Genomic DNA, 20949 nt, shown 5'->3' with positions numbered 1-20949 from the left:
CATAATTGCTTTCTCTGCTGTGGAGTGAAGACATTTGCAAATATGATTAAAAGATGAATATGCGACAAAACTACATAATGTCACATTTTATTATTAGGTCTTTCGACACATGTTTTACCAAAGAAAAAGGAAAGCACTTTTAGACTTCATCCCACTATTTGATGTGAGCATAAGTATTGGAACAGTTGAATTTAAAGCAGATGCAAAAGATTAAAAGCTAATATTTAGTTGCAGATCCCTTGCATACATTCAGAGCAGTGAGTCTGCAACCCATAGACATCAGCAGACCCTTACCAAAAAGTAGTATACTTCAAGTTTATTTTATTAAGTATACTTAAGTAAAGTTCAAGTATATTTAGACTTTTTGTAAGTATAAGTCAAGTATACTTAAATGTCATTTTAAGTATATTTCTGAGAAGTACATAAAGCCCATTTCTGAGAAGTACATAAAAAGTAAACTAAAAGCATACTTTCCTATTTTTAGTTTAAAAGAAGCATACTAATAGCACACTTGAATAAACTTCTTTTTCTTAAGGGGACTCTTGGTCTTATGTTTTGAAATGCTTTTCCCCAGCCTTTAATGCAGCCAATTCCAGCTGCTTGTTTTGGGGAGTTTCTGTCTTTAGTCTTCTCTTCAGCTGGTGAAATTAATGTTCAATCGGATTTAAATCTGGATATTGATTTGGGCAATCTAAGGCTTTACATTTCTTTGCCCTGATAAAGTCCTTGACTGAACTGGCAGGGTGTTTTGGGTCATTGTCCTGATCCAATATGAAGTGCTTTCTAATGAGTTTGGTGGCATTTTCTTGAATATTGGTAGCCAAGATGATTGTGTACCCTTCCAAATTCATTCTGCTACTGCCATCATACATTAAATCATCATTAAAATGAAGAGGTCCTGTTCTAGAGACAGCCATGCATGCCTATGCCATGACACCACCTCCAACAAGCTTTACAGATAAGGTTGCATGCTTAGGATCATTTGCAGTTCCCTTTTTTCTCCACACGTTTGCTTTCCAATCTCTCTCCAATCAGTTCCAAAACTCTACTGGCTCACATTTGTGAAGAATCTTGTCTTTCTATTTTTGGTGCTGATCAGAGGTTTGCATCTTGCTGTGTAACTTCTGTAATTCTGTGTCAAATTCTCCTGCGGACTGTAGACTGACAGAGCATCACTCCAGCTTTCTGGAGGTTGTTGGTGATTATACAGACATGTATTTTAGGGTTCATTTTCACAGCTTTTATGATTTGTCTGTCATCAACTACTGTTGTTTTTCTCAGCCGATCAGGTCGTCGTTAGTTTCTGATGTCGCCGGTAGTTTCCAAACTCTGGATTTCTCCATGCCCTTTGTTTTTCCTATATTGACTTCCTCTTCTTTTAGCATACAAATTGCTTGCTTTTCTTTCAGAGTTGGCTTCCTCATCTTCATCCTGGTTTGTGTGTGTCATCTGAAGAAAATAATGCATCAGGACACAGCTGAACACTTAGAAAGACCTGTGAGGCAACTGTTGCTTTAAATACTTATGCTTAAGTTAGGTAGGTGGATGTATATATGTGATTGTTGTTTTTGTTGGTTGGTACATCTTTGTGTTGAATAACCCAATAATAAAATGTGACATTCTGTAGTTTTTTTCCCCCCTCATATTCATCTTTTAATCATATTTACAGATTTCTTGACTCCACAACAAACAGAACAATTTTGTCTTTACTACCAATACTTATGGAGGGCACCGTATATGTATGTACTGTACATATTGACACACACACATAGTAAATAATCATATATACAATATATACACTGTAATAGATATGCAACGGAGTTAAAATTATTTCTTTCTCAAAACAGTGTTTTGATTTCGAAGTGAACAAATGATGTATAAGTTTGTATTTAGAGTTTTGCAAAAAGGTTTGTTTAATAACAACATGAGTTTAAAGCATGCAATGTGCTTGTAGTTTTGCAGACTTGGGCTAAAGATTAGGTACAGGAGTGAATGGTTTCAATGAGTGGGCCTCAAGTACCACTTTTAGTGTCTAAGCAGTTTAAAAAAAAACTAATACTTTTATTCAGCACGGATGTGTTAAATAATAAAATGATATATATAAAAAAGAAACATTCTTTTCAATGTTTTATTCATCAAAGAATGGAAAAAATGTATTTTTTTCCAAAAATCTATTAAGCAGCACAACTTATTTAACATTGTTAATATCTGAGTATCAAATCAGCATATTAGAATGATTTCTGAAGGACACTGAAGACTGGAGTGATGGCTGAGGGAAAATTCAACTTTGGATGAGAGGAATAAATTATATTTTAAAGTATACTATAATATTAAAAGCATTACGTTATATCATAATAATATTTCAAAATATTACTGTTTCTCTGTATTTTTGATCAAATAAATGCAGCGTTGATGAACAGAAGAGACTTCTTTAAAAAACATAAAAAACTTACTGATCCCAAACTTTTGAACAGCAGTAAAAACAACAACAACAACAAAAAAACAACAACTATATATATATATATATATATATAAAAATATATATATATATATTATATATATATATATATATATATATATATATTTATATACACACACACACACAACACGTGTATATATATATATATATATATATTCTTTGTGTGTGTGTAGGTGTATATACATACACACACACACACACAAAGAATATATATTTTATATATATATTAATATATATATATATATATATATATATATATATATATATATTATATATATATATATATATAAAATTGTAACATTTAAATAATTATATTCCAAAATCCAGAAAATAAGATGTTGGATCGTTTTCTTTTTAAAGCTTTAGAACAATTTATATCATGAAAAACACTAGACATGAGTTTTTCAGACTTTTATTGTTCTTTATGTGAAGAAAAACTCTGTTCTTTTGCAAATTCATCTAAAGATGGTTAAAAAAAGAAAACAGAAATACAAACAGAAAAATAGCAATAGACCTGAGATGTTGATGAACCATAAATATTTGGAAGGCTGATAGATCTGTTCTGATTAAGAATTACATTGATTTTCTTTTTTCTTTTTTGGTCATTTGACATGATTTCATGTTGGCATTTCTCAAATGATCACACAGTATGTTTATTATACAGCTCATAGTTTGTAAAATCTGCTCAAGACAACATTTTACATGTAAACTCATTCTGCATATCTGATGGCATCAGTAAGTATGCTTTGTATGTGTTTATCATCATAATCTGTTTTGGCTCCTTCCTTTTCCTCCTCGTTTCCCTCTTCCTCTTGTTTTCCCCTCAAACACAGAACGTGCTGTAACCATAGCGACCCCCTTCCCATATTCAGCATCATCCTCTGAGCTGGAGCTGCTTGATTCCACCCTTGATGACATCATCGACATGACTCCGCCTCTCGTCTCATCCAGTGTGTCTTCAGGTGAGTCCAGGTGACACACTGACCCTATGAATCCTCCCGCTAACGGCCCTGCGGTAGCAGGGGCCTCGTCCGGCTGTGAGGCCCCGTTCCTGCCCTTCTTAGACGGAGAGCTTTCTTCCTCCTCCTCTTCCTCCTCTCTATCTTTTCTCTTGAGGCAGGTGACGGCTCTGCGCAGACGCTGGCTGTGGATGGACTGCCTCTCCTGCTGCTCCAGACGAAAGAATGAATCGATGCGCAGCTGCGTCTGCAGACAGACAATAACAGTGAGAAGATGATGATAACAGAAACCAAACAACTGCAAGAATACACTACTGGTTAAAAGTTGGAATAATTAACATTTTTTGTTTTTCTGCTCACCAAGGCTGCAATTATTTGATAAAAAATACAGTAATCTTGTTAAATATATAAAATAACTCTTCTATTGTAATTTATTTTAAGATGGAATTTTTCTTTTGAACTTTCTATTCATCAAAAAATCCTGAAAAATAAAATGCTTCACCGTTTCCACAAAAACATGTGTAGCAGCACAACTGTTTTCAACATTGATAATAATCAGAATGATCTGAATTTTCTTGAGCAGCAAGTCAGCATATTAGAATGATTGCCGAAGGATCTTGTGACACAGAAGACTGGAGTAATGATGCTGAACATTCAGCTTTGATCACAGAAATAAACTACTTTTTACAATATATTCACAAAGAAAACAGCTATTTAAAAATTACAATACTATTTCACATTTTGTTTACTGTATTTTTGATCAAATAAATGTAGCCTTGGTGAGCAGGGGAGACTTCTTTCTAACAAAACATTTAAAATCCAACCTTTTGATTTGTAGTGTACTGAATTCTAAGAATTTATAAAACAAAAGTAGTTATTAATATTTTGAATTAGCATTTATTTTCATATTGTCAGTTTTAATTTTAAATGTAATTTATTTATATTTTTATTTCTGTAAGTTTCTTTTCATGAATGAAAATTATTTGTAATAGTTTTCATTTTTTCACTAGAATTGAAGTCCATCACCTGTTGAGACTGAAGCTGCTTTAGCACTGGCTGTAGCGTTTCTTCAGTTTTTCTGCTGCTCCATCCGAAGCGGCTCTGACAGAATGTTCGACAGGTTAAGAACCACTTCTGCTCATTTTAAACTGCAGACATTCAGAATGTGTTAAAAGCTATCATACTATAAATGACATGAAGGATATTCTTTGATGAGCTCCAGGTGTGGGTGGCCCCAGCTGAACGAGGCATCTGATTGGTCGACGGTGGGCTGCAGGTAAGCTTCAGCCACAGCAGGGTTCGGGAAACCAGGATGAAGCTGAAGTTTCCTCAGTTTCTTCTTCACCTTTGTGTCTTTGGGATTGGCAGCCAACTTTTTATTCTCCTGTGCTTCAGTCCACCACTCACTACATCAGACAGAACACACATACACAATGACCCATATTTAAAATTCTATGGTAAAAACAGCAGCTGTGATTGCCAGCACTATACCGTAAAAACTATGGTAGGTTTTACATGAGTGAACTTAAAATTTATGGTAAAACCTGATTTAATCTATATATTGCATCTAAAGTAAAATCAAATTTTGTACCTGTATAATATACTGATATAACCATAAGACAAGTGGTACAACAGACGTATGACGAATTAAAGAAAATCACAAGCACCTTTTCTACAAGATAATGTAAATACTAATATATACACACAGTGTCATACACACATACATAGGAGGAACATAATGTATATAATTAATAACAAAGACTAACGGGAAGCATCATTTTTTAACCCTCATAAAACTTTTGGGTCCATTTTGACCCAGAAGATATGCATAAAAAATTCTAAAAAATAGAATGAAACTTTGCAAGTGTTTTAAAGGGATACTCCTCCTCAAAATGAAAACTTTGTCATTAATCACATACAGTTAGAATAGTCCATCTGCCATCAGTGGTTCAACCATAACGTTATGAAGTGACGACAATACTTTTTGTACACGAATAAAACAAAAATCAGCGTAGCGCCTTTTTGGCGAATCTGATCTGTAGCTGTCACAGAAGAGCGTACGCTGCCTGCGTACAGCTCAGATTCGCCAAAATGGTGCAACGAATATGTGGAGGAGACAAATTGTTGAATAAAGTTGTAATTTTTGTTTTCTTTGTGTAAAAAAAGTATTGTCGTCGCGTCATTACGTTATGGTTGAATCACTGATGGCAGATGGACTATTCTGACGATGCTTTTCATACTTTCCTGGACCTTGACACTGTTATTTATTTGGCAGTCTATGGACAGTCACAAGCCTCCCTGTTTTCATCCAAATTATCTTAAATTGTGTTCGAAAGACAAACAAAGCTTTTACGGGTTTGGAACGACATTGGGGTAAGTGATTAATGTCAAAATTTTCATTTTGGGGTGGAGTATCCCTTAAAGACTCTCGATTTTTTTTTCACAATTATTTTTTAAGAGATATAACTATTCTTAAAAATTTTTTACACATATCATGTATCATTGGCTGATGGGGTTTCAACTTAGAAATATTGTAGAACAAAGTATATTCATCGACCGCAAATATGGCTTATTTTAAAATTAAAACATGCAAGTTGTAGCAATTTTACTTGGCTGCTCACTCTAATGTTAACCTAGACAAATGTGCGCTATTAGGCCAATATCTGAGTGTTTGTGTGGAGTGTGGAAGCTATTAGTGCATTTACTGCATGAAATGGATTTGCAATATTCTTGATAACTGTGGAAACAACTTAAAATATGACGTCATTTTTGCTCATACAGGTAAGAGTAAATACATCATTCTTAATTGTAAATGGTTTATTTTTATTTGTGTACACTCACAATATCAATAAAATGTTTTCGTTTTGTTTTGTTTTTTTTGTTAAGAAAACAAACAGGATGTGCTTTCTGCCATTTCGGGCTGTGAACTGGAGCGCGTCACAAAAATGAACCGAGACTCAGTGTATAGGCTGCCTCACAGACATGAGAAATATATCTATAGAAAGCTTGAAATGTCTAATGTTAAGTGTTAAAACAAACCAATTCCAATCAAAAAATATTCTCTGATTACGTAATCCATATGAAAGTGTGCCAAAGGGGGCCATGGTTAAGCAAGGTCTGCAGAAAGAGTTGGGAGACAAGTGCTGCGCTGATAATGTATTAAGTAGGCCTACTTATGATGAGTAGCAATATTGAATATTTGATCGCCAACAGATTTATCAAGCTGTCATTCAAACAGTATATATACAAATTAAAAATAAAGGGAGAACACGCCTAAGCTGGATATAGGCTACAGCAGTCGACTTAATTAAATGGCACAACAGGCAGCTCTCTTTTAACAAACAGACAAACAGACATCAAGGCTGAGTGCCTTGGAATGCCAAGATAGAAGTGATAATCCAGCCCCTGTCAAGTTCGCCGTTTATGTGAAGGTTATTCACTCGCTCGCGGGACTCATCAGGTGCTACTGGACATGAGGGGCGATCAGGAACATTGGTTCCAGGCCCTCGTCCAGGCAGAGCAGGAGGACCACAAGCTGTTCTGGAGCTGGATGGACCATCTGCCCAGGCCCCGCCATCCCATGTGCCTCTAAACAAGATGGGTCCTCGCGATGATATGGAGGCATTCATTGACCTCTTTGAGAGGACTGCTGAGGCTTCTGGGTGGCCCCAGTCATACTGGTCAGTGTGCCTCATCCCGCTGCTTTAGGGGGAATCGCAGATGGCTGCACAACTGCTGCCAGTTCAGAACCTCCTGGCTTACCGTGACCTCAAAAGGGCCATCCCTCCAACGGGTCGGGCTGATCCCTGAGCAGCACCACTAGCGCTTCAGGTGGCTGGACCCTTCGTGATGGCTCAACAGTTCCAGGATATGTGCCACAGATGGCTGTAGGCTGGGCAAGGTGACGTCGAGCAAATAATTGTTTGGGTGATGCTGGAACAGTTCATTGCGCGTCTACCAAAGACAACCACGCAGTTTGTCCAGTGCCACTGCCCGACATCGCTGGGCCTGGCCATTCAACTGGTGGAGGAGGCAAGGTGTTTCTGTCACATACATTACACATGTTTTACGAATTATTGGACATTAAATCAGTTCACACCAGCATATATCACCCACAAACAGACAGGCTGGTGGAACAATTTCATCGTCCTGAGAGAGGTTTGGGAGGATGGACATTCAGATAGCAGAAACAAAATTCAGTATGTGCTGGACCTGAGAACAAAATTCTACACTTTGGAGCGGCTCTCTCTGGTGAATTTGTTGCAGGCCCAGGACAGACAGAGCCATCTGTACAATAGGGGAACCAGATTATGGGTTTTGAACCGGGAGATAAAGTGCATGTATTGCTCCCAACTTCTAGTTCTAAATTACTCAGCAAGTGGCAAGGACCCTTTGAGGTCACACGGCAAGTAGGAGATACCAATTATGAGGAAATTTGAACGGACAGGAACGGGGCAAGTCAGATTTACCACCTAAACCTCCAGAAAAAAATGGAGCGAGGCGGAGCCAGTGTTAGTTTTAGTGCCTAAAATGGATGGCTCCATACTATTCTGTGTGGATTATCGCAAGGGGAATGCTGTGTCAAAATTCGACACATACTCAATGCCACGAGTACAGCTCAATTTTATTAGAAACTGGACTTAACAAAAGGGTATTGGCACATCATAGTATACAGATTTTGAATGCATTATGAGGGTTAAACAAAATACCATCAAATGCTTCTCGTGCAGGGAACTGACAAGTTTATGGGTTTTCACTGTAAATTATAAGATAACAAGTTTTATTTCCAAAATTTAAAAGTCATAGTATTTCATAGTATTTTTCATAGTAAAACTACATAAAATTTCCCATTTTCCAGTTTTTCACCATATACAGAAAGTGTCTTTTATTTTTAAAATGACAATCACTTTTTTCAGTGTTTCTGACCTGAGTTGAACAAGAGGCTCTAAACCAGCACCAGGAAACTCGTTGAGGATCTCCATCCCAGTAACGTATCCTACTCCTGGAATGCCTTCAGTGTAATCACTGCCCAACAGATATGCCAGATTGATCAGTTTGGTCCTGTCCAGGCCTACAGATGGATGCAAGCTCACGTTGGTGTCTCTTTCCACCTATTATACATCCACACTAATTGATCTCAGTAGGGATGCACAATATTATCGAAACGTTATTGGAATCTGGAATATTGGAATGGCTTAAAACTTAATCATTGGCCCGATATGAAAAAATATGCCGATATGCCTTGCCGATAAGATGAATAACTCACATGCACTCAGGGTGTGCTAGTGATAAGATCACGCCAGCAGTGCGGTCATTCTGGACCAAACTTTTGCCTGAATGGTAATTAGATTCATTATTTTGGATTGTTGCATTTAATTTGAGAATGCTAATACAGAATGATGCATCAGGTGTGCGAAAGAGTCAACAGTCACTAGGGTGTGCAGTAGTAGCAATAGCCAGGTCCTAATGCCTGTCAAGTAAGGCAATTTATTTATTTAGGGCCTACTTGTAACAAAATTAAGATTAAGATTGTTTTTCAATACATTAAGATTAAATAAAGAAGTATGCTTTGATTTAAAGGTTAAAGTTGAGAAGCTATAACTTACATTAATAAAAATCACAAACATGACACTTGTAAATTAAAGGGGTGCTATTATGCTTTTTCACTTTTTCAACTTTAGTTAGTCTGTAATGTTGCTGTTTGAGCATAAAAAAGTTCTGCAAAGTTACAATGCTCAAATCAAAAACTTTTCAAAAACTACCATGAACGACTTGTTTGGACTACAACGCATATTTTCCAGGATTTGTGATGTCACAAAGATCGACGAATGGGATGAGACCTGGTTGAGCTGCACTAGAGAGCTGCAATGTTATCATCACTATGTCGGAGACGCGCTAGTGTTCTCAAAACAGATGAGCTTAGAGTGGTTACAATCATCCAGGTTTAAATCGCGCTCAAATTGATTTGATTTTGACGCAATATTTAAACTGATGCTCGCAGCAGGAAGCTATGGTGAGAAGCAGGTAATTTCCTGACCAGGCGCCGAGTTCTGTCAACCACAACACGCACTGGCCCAGCTAACCAATCACAGCCCATCTCGTATTACAGAAGGCAGGCCTTCATTTGATACAGGAACTATTCCAGCCGTTCATGCCAGACTGGGGAGAGAGGTATTGTAATAATGTAAAATATGTGAAAAACAACGTGTTTCTGGAACAACCTAGTATGAGAGCCTGTTCTAGTACACCCTCAAAACAAAATCAAGACTTTGTAAAAGAGCATAACAGGACCCCTTTAAATAATTGTATATTTATGGATTTATTCATTAATGTGTAATGTTTGGTTTTTTTTCTTTGCACCATCTATAAGTGTTAAATCATCAAATAAAATGTTATGGATACCACATCTGTCTGGAAAAAAAATGCAGTGATTGACTTATAGTTGATTTATAGTTTTTTCAGCTTTCGTTGTACTCTCATTATAAAAGAACTTCATTATTGTTTATTTAATTCTAACAAGTAAGTTTTTGTTAAAAACTAACCAAAATTAAAAAATAATTTGTTTACAATCTCTGTACAGGAGAGACTTGGTGTTGTTTCCAAACAAAAGGAAACATATCGGTATCGGCATTAGCTATCGGCCAAAATGAGTTGAAAAATGTCAGCAAAAATCCATTATTTTTTAATCCATTAATCCATTATCGTGCATCCCTAGATCTCAGTTCTGCAGCTCACCTAGTTGGTTCTGCATGTCCACAGACTGGTAATGCTCCACGTATTTGTTCTGGTTGAAGAAGTTCTTGTAGACTTGACGACCGCCGAAGAGCCAGATGTCGCTGTCGTCGGTGATGGTGCCGTGCGTTTGGTCCAGATGGTCCAGCGCTGCACATTGGGCTTCAGCCTCCATTGGAGCCACGATGAACGGCACACCAAACAAACGCAACAGCTCCTGAATGCCATCAGAGGGGAAAAAACACTTCATATCATGGAAAATGAGTGCCTTTGCATCAGAAGATACAGATAATGTATACTAGTGTACTACTCATGCTATTCTGAAGTATGTACTGGTTTTTATTTCATTAACGAAAAGTATGATGAAAAACGTTCATTGACAAGCTTTTTCCCCATGACTAAGACGAGATGATAATAAGGTCAATAAAGAGACAGACAGCTGTTGCGATTGCTGTTGAGTGTCGCTGTGCTTATTTGTCGTCTCTGCTTATGCCGAGCTCCCTACGCAGTAATAATTACTTATGCTCAGGTCTTTCATAAGCTCTCTTATTCAGTTGAAAGATTCTGATGAAATGTCGCTCAGCGCTGCTTATATAGGGCACTTTCCATCCACCTTTTGTGTGCACTCTAGCATTAAGTGAATAAGGCTTCAGTTTTTGAGGAGAAAGATGTTTCCCCCAAAGTGTCACATTATTCTCGTTTTACTTACGGTTTACTTGTTCTAATGGTGGATATGTGTCTACCTTTGAGTGCAGGTGAGGACACTTTTGAGCTGCACTCAGTGCAGCGTGCATCCATGACCTACTGGAAAAGCAGGTCCAGCTGTGAGAGCCGCGCTGGAAACATCCCGGGCTGACGCTCACAAGTCTGAGGTAGGTTTACGGTGCAATGTTAATACTCCCACCACCTCTACTCCATGTGTTTCTCTGCACAGGCCCAGTGCACCCAGGACGCGATTTTTTTCCAGGTCTCCTTTACTCCAGCACCAGAACACCACAGACCCTGGATGCACCAGTAGTGGAAGACGCGAGCCAGGCCCCGGGCAAGGACCTCTCCCACTCCGGTCTTCAAAATCCACCCAAGGATCATCATGCCAGGATCGCTTCCCACGTATTGACGAGTCAAATCTCAAATAACTGCTGTGATGGCTTTTGTTCTACCCACTTAAATAATAGAAGTACTTGTATTGTCCAATCTATAAAGACTATAAAGAATATAAATTTAATGCAGGATCTAGAAAAAATCTGATCGTGATTAATACAGAAAATGCAAAAAAGAAAAAAAGCTATTAGAACTATTGTTTCAACCACTGAAGATGGATTCACAAAAAAACTGCTATATGACATTACATCATGCTACAATTCATCACGCTCCTTAAAGTCACAAAACTCTCTCTCTTTGGCCAAGCATTCACATGTTTCTCATAAGCTTGTACTCCAGTTATATCTGATCAAATGCACATTATCATTCTTTGCTTGGTTTGAACAGCAGCTATGCTAATTTTGCCCTTATGAAGATCTGAGATGACCGAACATCTGTGAAGAAATTATGCCAATCCCTCTGAGGACCTCAGATTATGACAACCCTGAACCAACACACAAAACTACTAAATTTTCCTATAAGTTTGATCGCAACATATAATCATTGCTGTTAATAGTGTTCACCATTTCTTTCAATACATGCCATAAACTGCATGATTTTTACTGTACATTTCTGCCATATAGACATCATCTTGACATAGTCACCACTGATAAGCTACTCCTAAACGTAATGTAGAAAGTAAACTGAGCTGACAGGTTTAAAATGATAAATCTCCTCTAATCCAGTTGAACCATTCTGGGAAAAAAGGACAAAGACTATTTATCCAGTCAGCAATGATATGATTTCACTGAACTCATCAGTTCAGTTTCACACACGGCTTTACACCAGATACTTCACACACACACCTGCTACCATCACCAACACATGGATTAATGACATGAATAAGTGCAGCAATAAAGCCGTCATACTGGATTCACAACCAACTCACAGATGAGAACATGAACACAGATAATATGACAGACAATAACAATAACCTTCCTGATCACAGACAAAGTCAAGTCACCTTTATTTGTATAGCGCTTCATACAATACCGGTTGTGTCAAAGCAGCTTTACAGTGTCACACAGGAAAGTAGTTCGTCAATAATGCAAGAAACGCAAACGCAGGAGAATAATATCAGTGTTTACAACTCTAAAACGGAATTCAGGCAGCTGTAATCAACAGCTGAAACAGAGCTCTGTTTGGATTGGAAAGGGTTTTGTGTTGTGAATGTTGCACCAGTGTTATTTCAGTATCACTGAGATACTATTATAGTTTTATAAATATTTTGAATCAGTTTTTATTTTTATATTTTCTGTTTTCATTTTTAGTTTTAGTAATTTTTAGTATTTTTTTAAACATGTTTTTATTAGTTATTTTAAAACATCAAGATAAACTAAATTAAAATGAGAAATGGAGGAGTTTTTGTAGGAGTTTCCTTTTCAGACATTTTTGGGAGGAGAGTATATTAATAAATCATGCTAGGTGATTTACTAAGGTTTGCGCTAGTCAGTTTACTGATATTTGCCATTTTTTAATCCCCAAAAATGACTTCACCTATTTTGTGCCTATGTTGTTAGTAGATTACCCAAACATGACTATCATCAGCTGTATGTTAATTTATGCTGCTCTTGGTAGATTGCATTGGTCATTATGGAAATGATCTGTGTCTGTGTTCTTTAATCTGCTTATTGTCAGTAGATCAGCAGAACTTTACAGTCTCATTGGAGCTTTTGTGATTGCACTCTCATGTTAATTTGCCTTGTTTAGTAAATCTAGTTAGCTATAATAACCCTGTGTTGCACTAGCACATGTTCTGTATAAGGATGCTGACCTGGCTCTCCTGGCACATCTGTCCGGTGACCGTGGTGCTGCTGCGCTCCTGCTGCTGCTGCTGCTCTCTCAAGCTCATTTGCTCACACTGCAGTTCTCTGTCCAGCTGCAGCAGCTCCTCCTGCAACGCACACTGATGTGTTACACAGCACAAAATCACTGTGACAGAACTACAAAGATTCAGTGTGATAACAGTGAGATGCACCGTGTCAATGTGATCCCACTCGCTTGCAGCAGGAGGAGTTTCATCTATGGACTTGTTGACTTCCTCATTCTTATCCGGGCTCTGGACGCTGGACTCTTCCTTTCTGCTCTCCTCTTCCTCTGCTCTCTCCTCTGCTCTCTCTTCTGAGGGGCTTTCATCGGCTTCTGCTTTGACGTGAGATTCTTCTGTTTCAGATGGTTCCTCTGCATCAGACACCTCAATAAAACTCTCTGCAGAAACCAAACAAACAGGTATGAAACACTCAAAAACTAAAATAAGTCATTCTAAAATAAAAAAAAAAACATTTATTTATCTAAAATAAACTATTTATCTAAATAAAACACTTCAAAAAGATCAAATATTTTATTAATTAAGATGCATGTCGTGAACATTAACTGGAATAAGAAAACCGTGAACTTGTGTCAATAAGCTACTGAAATACTAATTTAAAATCTCAAAAGGGCTTCAAGAAAACATTTTAGCTCACAGGTTTGGGAATTCCTACAACTGTAACTGCTGTACTTTCTGTACCAGAAGCACAAACATGAAGTGTCTGTGTGTATTTGCACCTTCTGAGCTGCTTTCCTCATCATCTTCACTTTTCACTTTGTTGTCCTCCATCTGATCTGTTCGGTCTGCATTCACAGGTTTGTCATCAGAGGAAGCACTCAGGTGTCTTTGCTTTAGAGGAAGTTGTACCGCAGCATCTTGTAGCCCATGCGTCTCCTCTCGCCTTTCAGATACTGCTGAACCAAGAAGAAGCAGCGTTCTGGACTGATGCTTGGATTCTGAAGACTCTTCCTGTGAGGAAATGCTGATTCCAGGAACCTCCTCTGTCTGCTCTCCATCAGAGCTGCTCCTCAGCTCCTTTACCTCCACAGCTTTGTCTCCTAGAGCTTCCTGTATGGCTAACAGAGTCCTGGGAGAAACGCCTCCAACTCCAGTCACCTCATTGACAACGCTTCTGTCAAGAACCACAGCTTCATCCTCGTCCTCCGAGCTGCTTGTGATGACGTACGTCCTGCGTTTGTGGACATCTGCGGGATCCATCATGGCGCTCTGGATGGCCTGTAGAGTTCGAGGCGACACGCGTCCATCTTCATCTTCAGATCCTGCCGTCCTTTGTCCTCTCGTGGCCACGGCTTCTTCTTCAGAGCTGCTGTCCATCATGGCACTCTGGATGGCCTGTAGGGAGCGAGGAGAGGGAGGTGCTCCACCTGACGCCAGCGGCTCCTCCTCAGCACAGGATGTGGAGGAGGATGCCTTGTTCTCATCATCCTCTCTCACAGGTTGCCACAAGGGCTCAGGCTTCCCTTTAGGCCTCCCTTTAGGTTCCCATGGACAGCTGGACCACAGCGTTGGAGCCGGACGACTGTCTGGATTGCTGGCTTTCTTCTGAGACCCTGAAGAATATGGTAACATATTTTAGTAAGACAATTTTTGAAAGAAATACTTTTATTCATCAAGAATGCATTAAATTGTTCAAAAGTGACACTAAAGACATTTCTAATGTTGCAAAAGATTTCTATTTCAAATAAATTCTATTCTTTTGAACTTTCTGTTCATCAAAGAATCCTGAAAAAGAGCTGTTCAATTTTAAAAAAAGGAAATATTTAAATAAATAATTCTAAAATAAAACAATCAAAATAAAACTCTTACTGAAAAAATGCACGAAACCATTTACCAGAATCACTTTTTAAGAAATGAATACTATTATTCATCAAGACCACATTAAACTGATCAAAAGTGACAGTAAAGACATTCATAATGTTACAAAGGATTTCTATTTTAAATAAATGCTGTTCTTTTGAACTTCCTGTTCATCAAAGAATCCTGAAAAATAAAATGCATCATGGTTTACACAAAAATATGAAGCAGCTCAAATGTTTTCAACACTGATAATAATCTCCATATTGAAAATGGCAGCAAATCAGCATATTAGAATGATTTCTGAAGGTTCATGTGACACTGAAGATTGGAGTAATGATGCTGAAAATTCAGCTTTGTTCACAAGAATAAATTACATTTTTACAACATATTCTTACATAGAAAACATAATAATATTTCACTGTTTGTACTGTATTTTTGATCAAATAAATGCAGACTTCTTTCAACAACATTAAAAATATAACTGTCCCTAAACTATTGAATGCCAGTGTAGATGAGCTCAAAGCTACAAATATGCACAGATGGCGCTCTAACTTTTCCACATCAGTGACCTTTGATGAGGATGTAGTGTGACGAGTCCTCTGACACCAGACGGCGGATCTCCATGTCATGGTCTTTGTTCTGGCCGTACGGCTGCTCCACTCCTCCCGAGCTGCGCTGGTTCATCTCCTGCTCCACTCCTTCCAGACGCTGGTTGAGTTTGTTCCTCTGCAGGAGACCCGCCAACTGATACTGCGAGAACTCACCTGACCTCTGAGACACCAGGATCAAGAGTTTAACAAGATAAGGTGAGAAATATATCAGTGTTAAAAATTATAATAATGTGCCGCTGACTGTAATGATGATATGAAGGGCAGCACCTCTGGGGGTTTGTGGAACAGCGTGCGTCGCCTCTTGCTGAATTCCTTCATTTCTTTTAAGATTTCGTGCTTGATCTCCGGTGGCATGAGGGAAAACTCCTCAGAGTTGATGTCTACAGAGTTAGGGTTGTCATAGACCTCTTCCTGAACAAGACAAAAAAAGAAATCATTAAATAAATCAGAGATGTATGAGAAACATTTGGCTACATGTTTATATCAGTAAAAAGTAAAAATTATTACAAAATGTAAGTTATGAAATAAGTCAAAATTATGGCATTAAAAAGCCATAATTATGATCATAATCATGATTTAGACTTTTTATCTCATATTTATGACATAAAATGTAATATTTATGATGTACATATGCATGAATGTTTTTCTTATGTGGCTGAAATTGGCTTCCATATTAAGAAGATCAGAGTAGGGAAGAGTAAACTTTATACAGGATACTCACAGGATGCTCCTACAGTAGAAATATGAATGCATGTTATCCACAAACATGCAATTCACTCACAAAAAGCAATATATACTACAGTATACACCAAATCTAAACTGCTTGATTGTTTATATTTGTCATAAAATATAACTATATTTTCATCCAGCTCTAATCTGATAAATGGCATGATAAGGCATGAATATATTAAGATACATAAATTATTATAAACTTTAATTGTGGTTTTCAGTAAAGCTGCTTTGAAACAAAGTGTATTGTGAAAAGCACTGTATAAAAAAAATAAATGAAAAAAAAAAACTGTGGATGTGACTGATCTCACCTGGAATCTGCTGTAGGTCTGCAGTGATTCGTCTCCATCTCTTTCGTCCTCTGAACTACAGCAGCATTTACAAAGACACAAATGAAAACATGTTTCTTCATTATCATTATGTCTTACTGATGTTTTTCCCATGATCTCACCTGCTCTTTTCTCTGTCCTCATCAGGAGGAAGTGCAGGCAGAATGTACATGTCGTCTTGCTCATCTCGTCTCACAGACGACAGGCTGGGAATCGCCTCTTGACTGTGGAAAAAGAACACACTGAGCATCAGTGTTGGGTGTAACCCGTTACTGTAATTAAATTACTTATCCACTGAAAAGGCAAAGTACGGGATTACTGGTCATTTTAGGTAATTTAATTACAGTTACTTATAAAGTACTTGTGTTATATAATGTAAATAATTCAAACAGTTCTAAAATCAATATTGAATTTGAAATATAAATTTATTGAAATAAATTTAGGTAAAATTGAATGCAGCGTCTTTAACCCTCTGTGTGCTGGTGCATTCACTTGCAGTTTTTCCTTAAAACCGAGAAAAGAACAGAAAATAATTCTACGAAAATAAGGTCTATTTTTATTTGTGTACACTGACAATAACAGCAAAACATTGTGCTTTTGTAAAATAAAGGAAAAAAAAAGGTGCGCTTTCTGCCGTCTCAGTCTCCGTAAATGTCTTTCTGAAATACACCACAAAAATTAACCGAAAGCGAATACTTGACGCACAGACATGAGAAATATGTCTATAGAAAACTTGAAGTGTGTGCTTTTAAATGAACCAATTCAGTTTGAAAACGAATATTCTGTGATTGTGTAATCTGTATGAAACTAAAGCGGGGAACAGTCTTTCCCTTCTCTGAGCTCATTAGGCAACTTATTACATATAGGCTAAATGTTGTACGAAACGGGGATGTAATTTTTTTGCTATCGTATAATAAAAATATGATTTATATAATATGATATAGATATAAAGTAATGTGAATGTTTACACTATAGCATGATGAATGTTACAGTCTAGGAATGTTTAGATCTACTATCAGTTGACGATGTTTATCATGCAATAAGAATTTAGTTTATAAAATATCAGAATGTTGTAATATTGCAATATTAAATTTTTCTTAAGCTTTTTTGTTATTCAGATATTTTGCAGAGTAATTCTATTTATTAACCAAAGGTTACATTTTTTTTTATTAAAATGTTTACATATTACAGTTGTTGTAAAAACTAAAAGGTTCAAATTGAAAGAATAAAGAGTTTAATTTCTATTGTCTATGCTTTAAGGTTTATAGGGATTTTTTAAATGTAATTAAGTTACCTACTGAGTAATTAAAGGGGTCATATTATGCAATTTCAATTTTTCCTTTCTCTTTGGAGTGTTACAAGCTCTTGGTGCATGAAGAAGATCTGTAAAGCTGCAAAGACTGAAGTCTCTAATCCAAATAGATATTCTTAATCAAAGTTAAGACTCTGCCACGCCCCTCTAAAACGGCTCGTTCTAACATGCCCCCACATCTCTACGTCACTATGTGGAAATATTTGCGTAATGCCGCCCAAATGTTTACGCAAAGAAAGAAGGTGTGGTTTCAGTAACAGCAGTTAGTGTGGAAGCAGTCATGTCAGGGAGATGCTGTGTGTATCTAGGCCAAAGCAAAAGCCTATTATTTGGCCTACTGAAAGTAGATGCATTTAGGAACCTTTAAGATTACTTACAACAGAACAGCAATTTTATGGACGACCGTTTCGTGAACCTAGGAGAGGAGGTAATTCTGACTTTGCTACGACAATCTGGTGCTTCTGAATCAGCTACTGTACCTATGTTTTGTCATTAGTTTAAGTATTTGCTGTTGAATGTTCAAATGCAGAGTTTTGCCAATAGTATCTGCGTGTCATGTGTGTGTGTGTGTGTGTGTGTGTGTTTGTGTGTGTGTGTGTGTGTGTGTGTGTGTGTGTGTGTGTGAGAGAGAGAGAGAGAGAGAGAGAGAGAGATGGTCAAACAGTGGAGTCAGCTGTCTTAACCGTCTGTGGCTTGTGTATTGCAGACACATAATCACTAATCACATAATCACTGTGACACACGACTCTGTTCCCCTTTAGGGATTGAACTGACGGTAAAACTAAGGACATTAACTGTCTTTACATTTATTCTGAAAGATGAATCTCGCGATTATGGATTGGGGCGTTACATTTCCAACGAGTGCTTGTGGTGTTTCGGCCAATCACAATGCACTGGATCAGTTGGCCAATCAGAGCAGACTGCTGTTGTCGGGAGGAGGGACTTTGTAAAAAAAGACGCGTTTGAGAGAGGCGGGGCATAGAGGACCTACACTAATGTGCAGTATTTGAAAAAATAATGTGTTTTTTGAACATGTCAACATATTCTATTCCACCAAATACACAAAATAATGATCTTTAAAAAAACATCATATGACCCCTTTAAATTACATTTCAGACAGAGTAATTAAAAAAGTAATTTAAATACATTACAGATGTAATTAGTAAATAATTATTTTTTGAAAGTAACTTTTTCTGTGGAATATTGTGACTGAACGTGATTTAGGACTCTTACCTTTGATCCCCTAAAGCGGCTTTGATGGCCTGTCTCTTCAGGAACGTCCGGAGGAGCTTCTCATTGGTCTGTTTGGACTCACGGCTCATTTCCTCCCTCCGCTGTCTCCTGATGGCCTGAGGATGTTCGGGATGTTGAATCATCATTCCCTGTTCCACGCTTATGTTTTTAATATAAATAATGCTGCTAAAGCTCACCAGCGTCTGTTTCTTGAGCAGCGGTGCGTCTCCATCGTACACAAACACGGGTCTGATGCGGAAGAACAGCAGCTTACAGAGCCGATGGAAGAGTGTGAGGAGATGGGCGTTCTGAACCGCATTCCCATCGCGATCCCGCACACCTTTGACCGCCTGATTCAGCCAGATACTGATATCTATGACAAGTGAGTCATGGATCCAAACAGCCAAATTTATACAACCTACTGTTTACTTACAGAATGGTTTTCATTATTGAATCACAATCATGGAGGGGGGGGGTGAAGAAGAGAGTAAATCCTGCAATAAAGGATACCAACAGCTAAGATCTTCCCCTCTAGTGTTTCTGGATTGACAGGTTTTCCGGTGCTCTCCAAGAGTTTCCACAGTCCATGAACCCCCATCACTCCTGCTCACACCTGCAAAAAAACATGATCAGCTCACTCATCTTTAACTTCTACACAATGTAATGCAGAACCGTGACAAGAAAGGCCTATTTCCACCACACAAGAAAAAATAAATAAATGCTTCTGTAAACTGTATTTATGAGAATAAAAATTCTAAATTATGAGAAAGCTAAAATTATGAGAAAAGGTTACATTTATAAGAAAAAGTCACAATGAGATTAAAAAGTCAAACTAATAAGAAAAAGTTAAAATTATAAGAAAAAAGCAGCAGTTATGAGAAAAACAGACAAAATTCACAAAAAGCTACAATTCTGAGAAAAAGACAAAATTATATAAGGTAAAGTCAAAATGATGAGAAAGGGTAACAATAAAAAGTGATTTACGATCTTGTGATTTAACAAAGCATGATTTTCTCTTGTGTGGCGGAGACTGTATCCCATACGACAGAGATTCGAATAGAGCAGAGTAAACTCTATACAGGTTACTCAAGCAGAAATACATCAACAATACTGTGATAATAAATCTATTATTTGTGATTAAAATGAATCAATATTGCAACAGAACGTTTCTGCGTGTTGGTGTTTCTAATAAGCTTATTTAACTGTAACATGCTTAAGAATAGCTGTTTAAATATATGTTTATAAATATCTCCCACAGACCTGCTCACAGAATCAGAACTATAACAACCAGTTAACGCGTTCGGGCGCGTCCCCGGAAACACGTACCGAACACAACAGTTCCGCTGCTCATCCGTTCCGTCCCCAGTGTTGCCAGATTGGGTGGTTTTGAATTTGATTGCGCGGATAATAATTGGTTTGGCCACTTTTAGCCAATCACTAGGGATCAGTCAGTCAGAGTTGAAGGGGTTTAGCGCGACAAGGGATCAGATTTTATAAATTGCAGGGTAAAGAGTGGGAGAGTGACTCGACTCTCAAAACGTGAATTACACCACATGAGGGCTCTAATATCACTTTAACTCTAAAATCAGAGCACAGTTGAATGATTTAATCAAATCGAAACTGAATGAGAATGTGCCAAGTGTTGTGTTCTACTATATGTACTCCACGAAAGACTTCCTCTAGTTCTGATTATCCTACAATATGTAAGTTATCGATGAATGACACAGGTTTGACTGTCATGGTGTGTACATGAACGAGTGTGAAAATACCTGCGAATTACGTTGCTTATTCCGATCA

At 37.6% G+C, this 20949-nt stretch overlaps 1 protein-coding gene across 4 annotated transcripts; it reads right to left on the bottom strand.

The window, feature by feature from the left end:
- Nucleotides 1-2875: 2875 nt before the first annotated feature.
- ercc5 (excision repair cross-complementation group 5) lies at nucleotides 2876-20944 on the bottom strand. 4 transcript variants are annotated; one of them, XM_042750979.1, is made up of 16 exons: nucleotides 20922-20944; nucleotides 19663-19765; nucleotides 19350-19525; nucleotides 19153-19268; nucleotides 16730-16831; nucleotides 16590-16644; nucleotides 15817-15960; nucleotides 15508-15709; nucleotides 13858-14691; nucleotides 13289-13518; nucleotides 13085-13204; nucleotides 10174-10387; nucleotides 8365-8509; nucleotides 4644-4844; nucleotides 4465-4549; nucleotides 2876-3685 (listed from the first exon to the last, which is right to left on the bottom strand). In XM_042750979.1, exons 2-16 carry the CDS (start codon nucleotides 19748-19750, stop codon nucleotides 3242-3244), a joined length of 3156 nt encoding a protein of 1051 aa, XP_042606913.1. In that variant the 5' UTR covers nucleotides 19751-19765; nucleotides 20922-20944; the 3' UTR covers nucleotides 2876-3241. The 4 variants fall into 4 exon arrangements, with proteins under 4 accessions (XP_042606913.1, XP_042606733.1, XP_042606788.1 ...); XM_042750799.1 differs by lacking the exon at nucleotides 20922-20944 and adding an exon at nucleotides 20413-20526; XM_042750854.1 differs by lacking the exon at nucleotides 20922-20944 and adding an exon at nucleotides 20479-20508.
- Nucleotides 20945-20949: the final 5 nt, after the last annotated feature.

The sequence above is a fragment of the Cyprinus carpio genome, chromosome A1 (genome assembly GCF_018340385.1).
Source record: "Cyprinus carpio isolate SPL01 chromosome A1, ASM1834038v1, whole genome shotgun sequence".
Classification (NCBI taxonomy): Eukaryota; Metazoa; Chordata; class Actinopteri; order Cypriniformes; family Cyprinidae; genus Cyprinus; species Cyprinus carpio.
The sequence above is the reverse complement of the archived record's forward strand: the minus strand, read 5'-3'. Positions and strand labels throughout refer to the sequence as shown.

Coding starts and splice junctions, on each gene's coding strand:
- ercc5 (XM_042750979.1), bottom strand. CDS start 19,750: ATGGGGGTTCATGGACTGTGGAAACTCTTGGAGAGCACCGGAAAACCT. Junction 8,510..10,173: donor GGACATGCAGAACCAACTAG/GTGAGCTGCAGA, acceptor ATCCATCTGTAG/GCCTGGACAGGACCAAACTG. Junction 3,686..4,464: donor AGCAGCTTCAGTCTCAACAG/GTGATGGACTTC, acceptor GTCTGTCTGCAG/ACGCAGCTGCGCATCGATTC.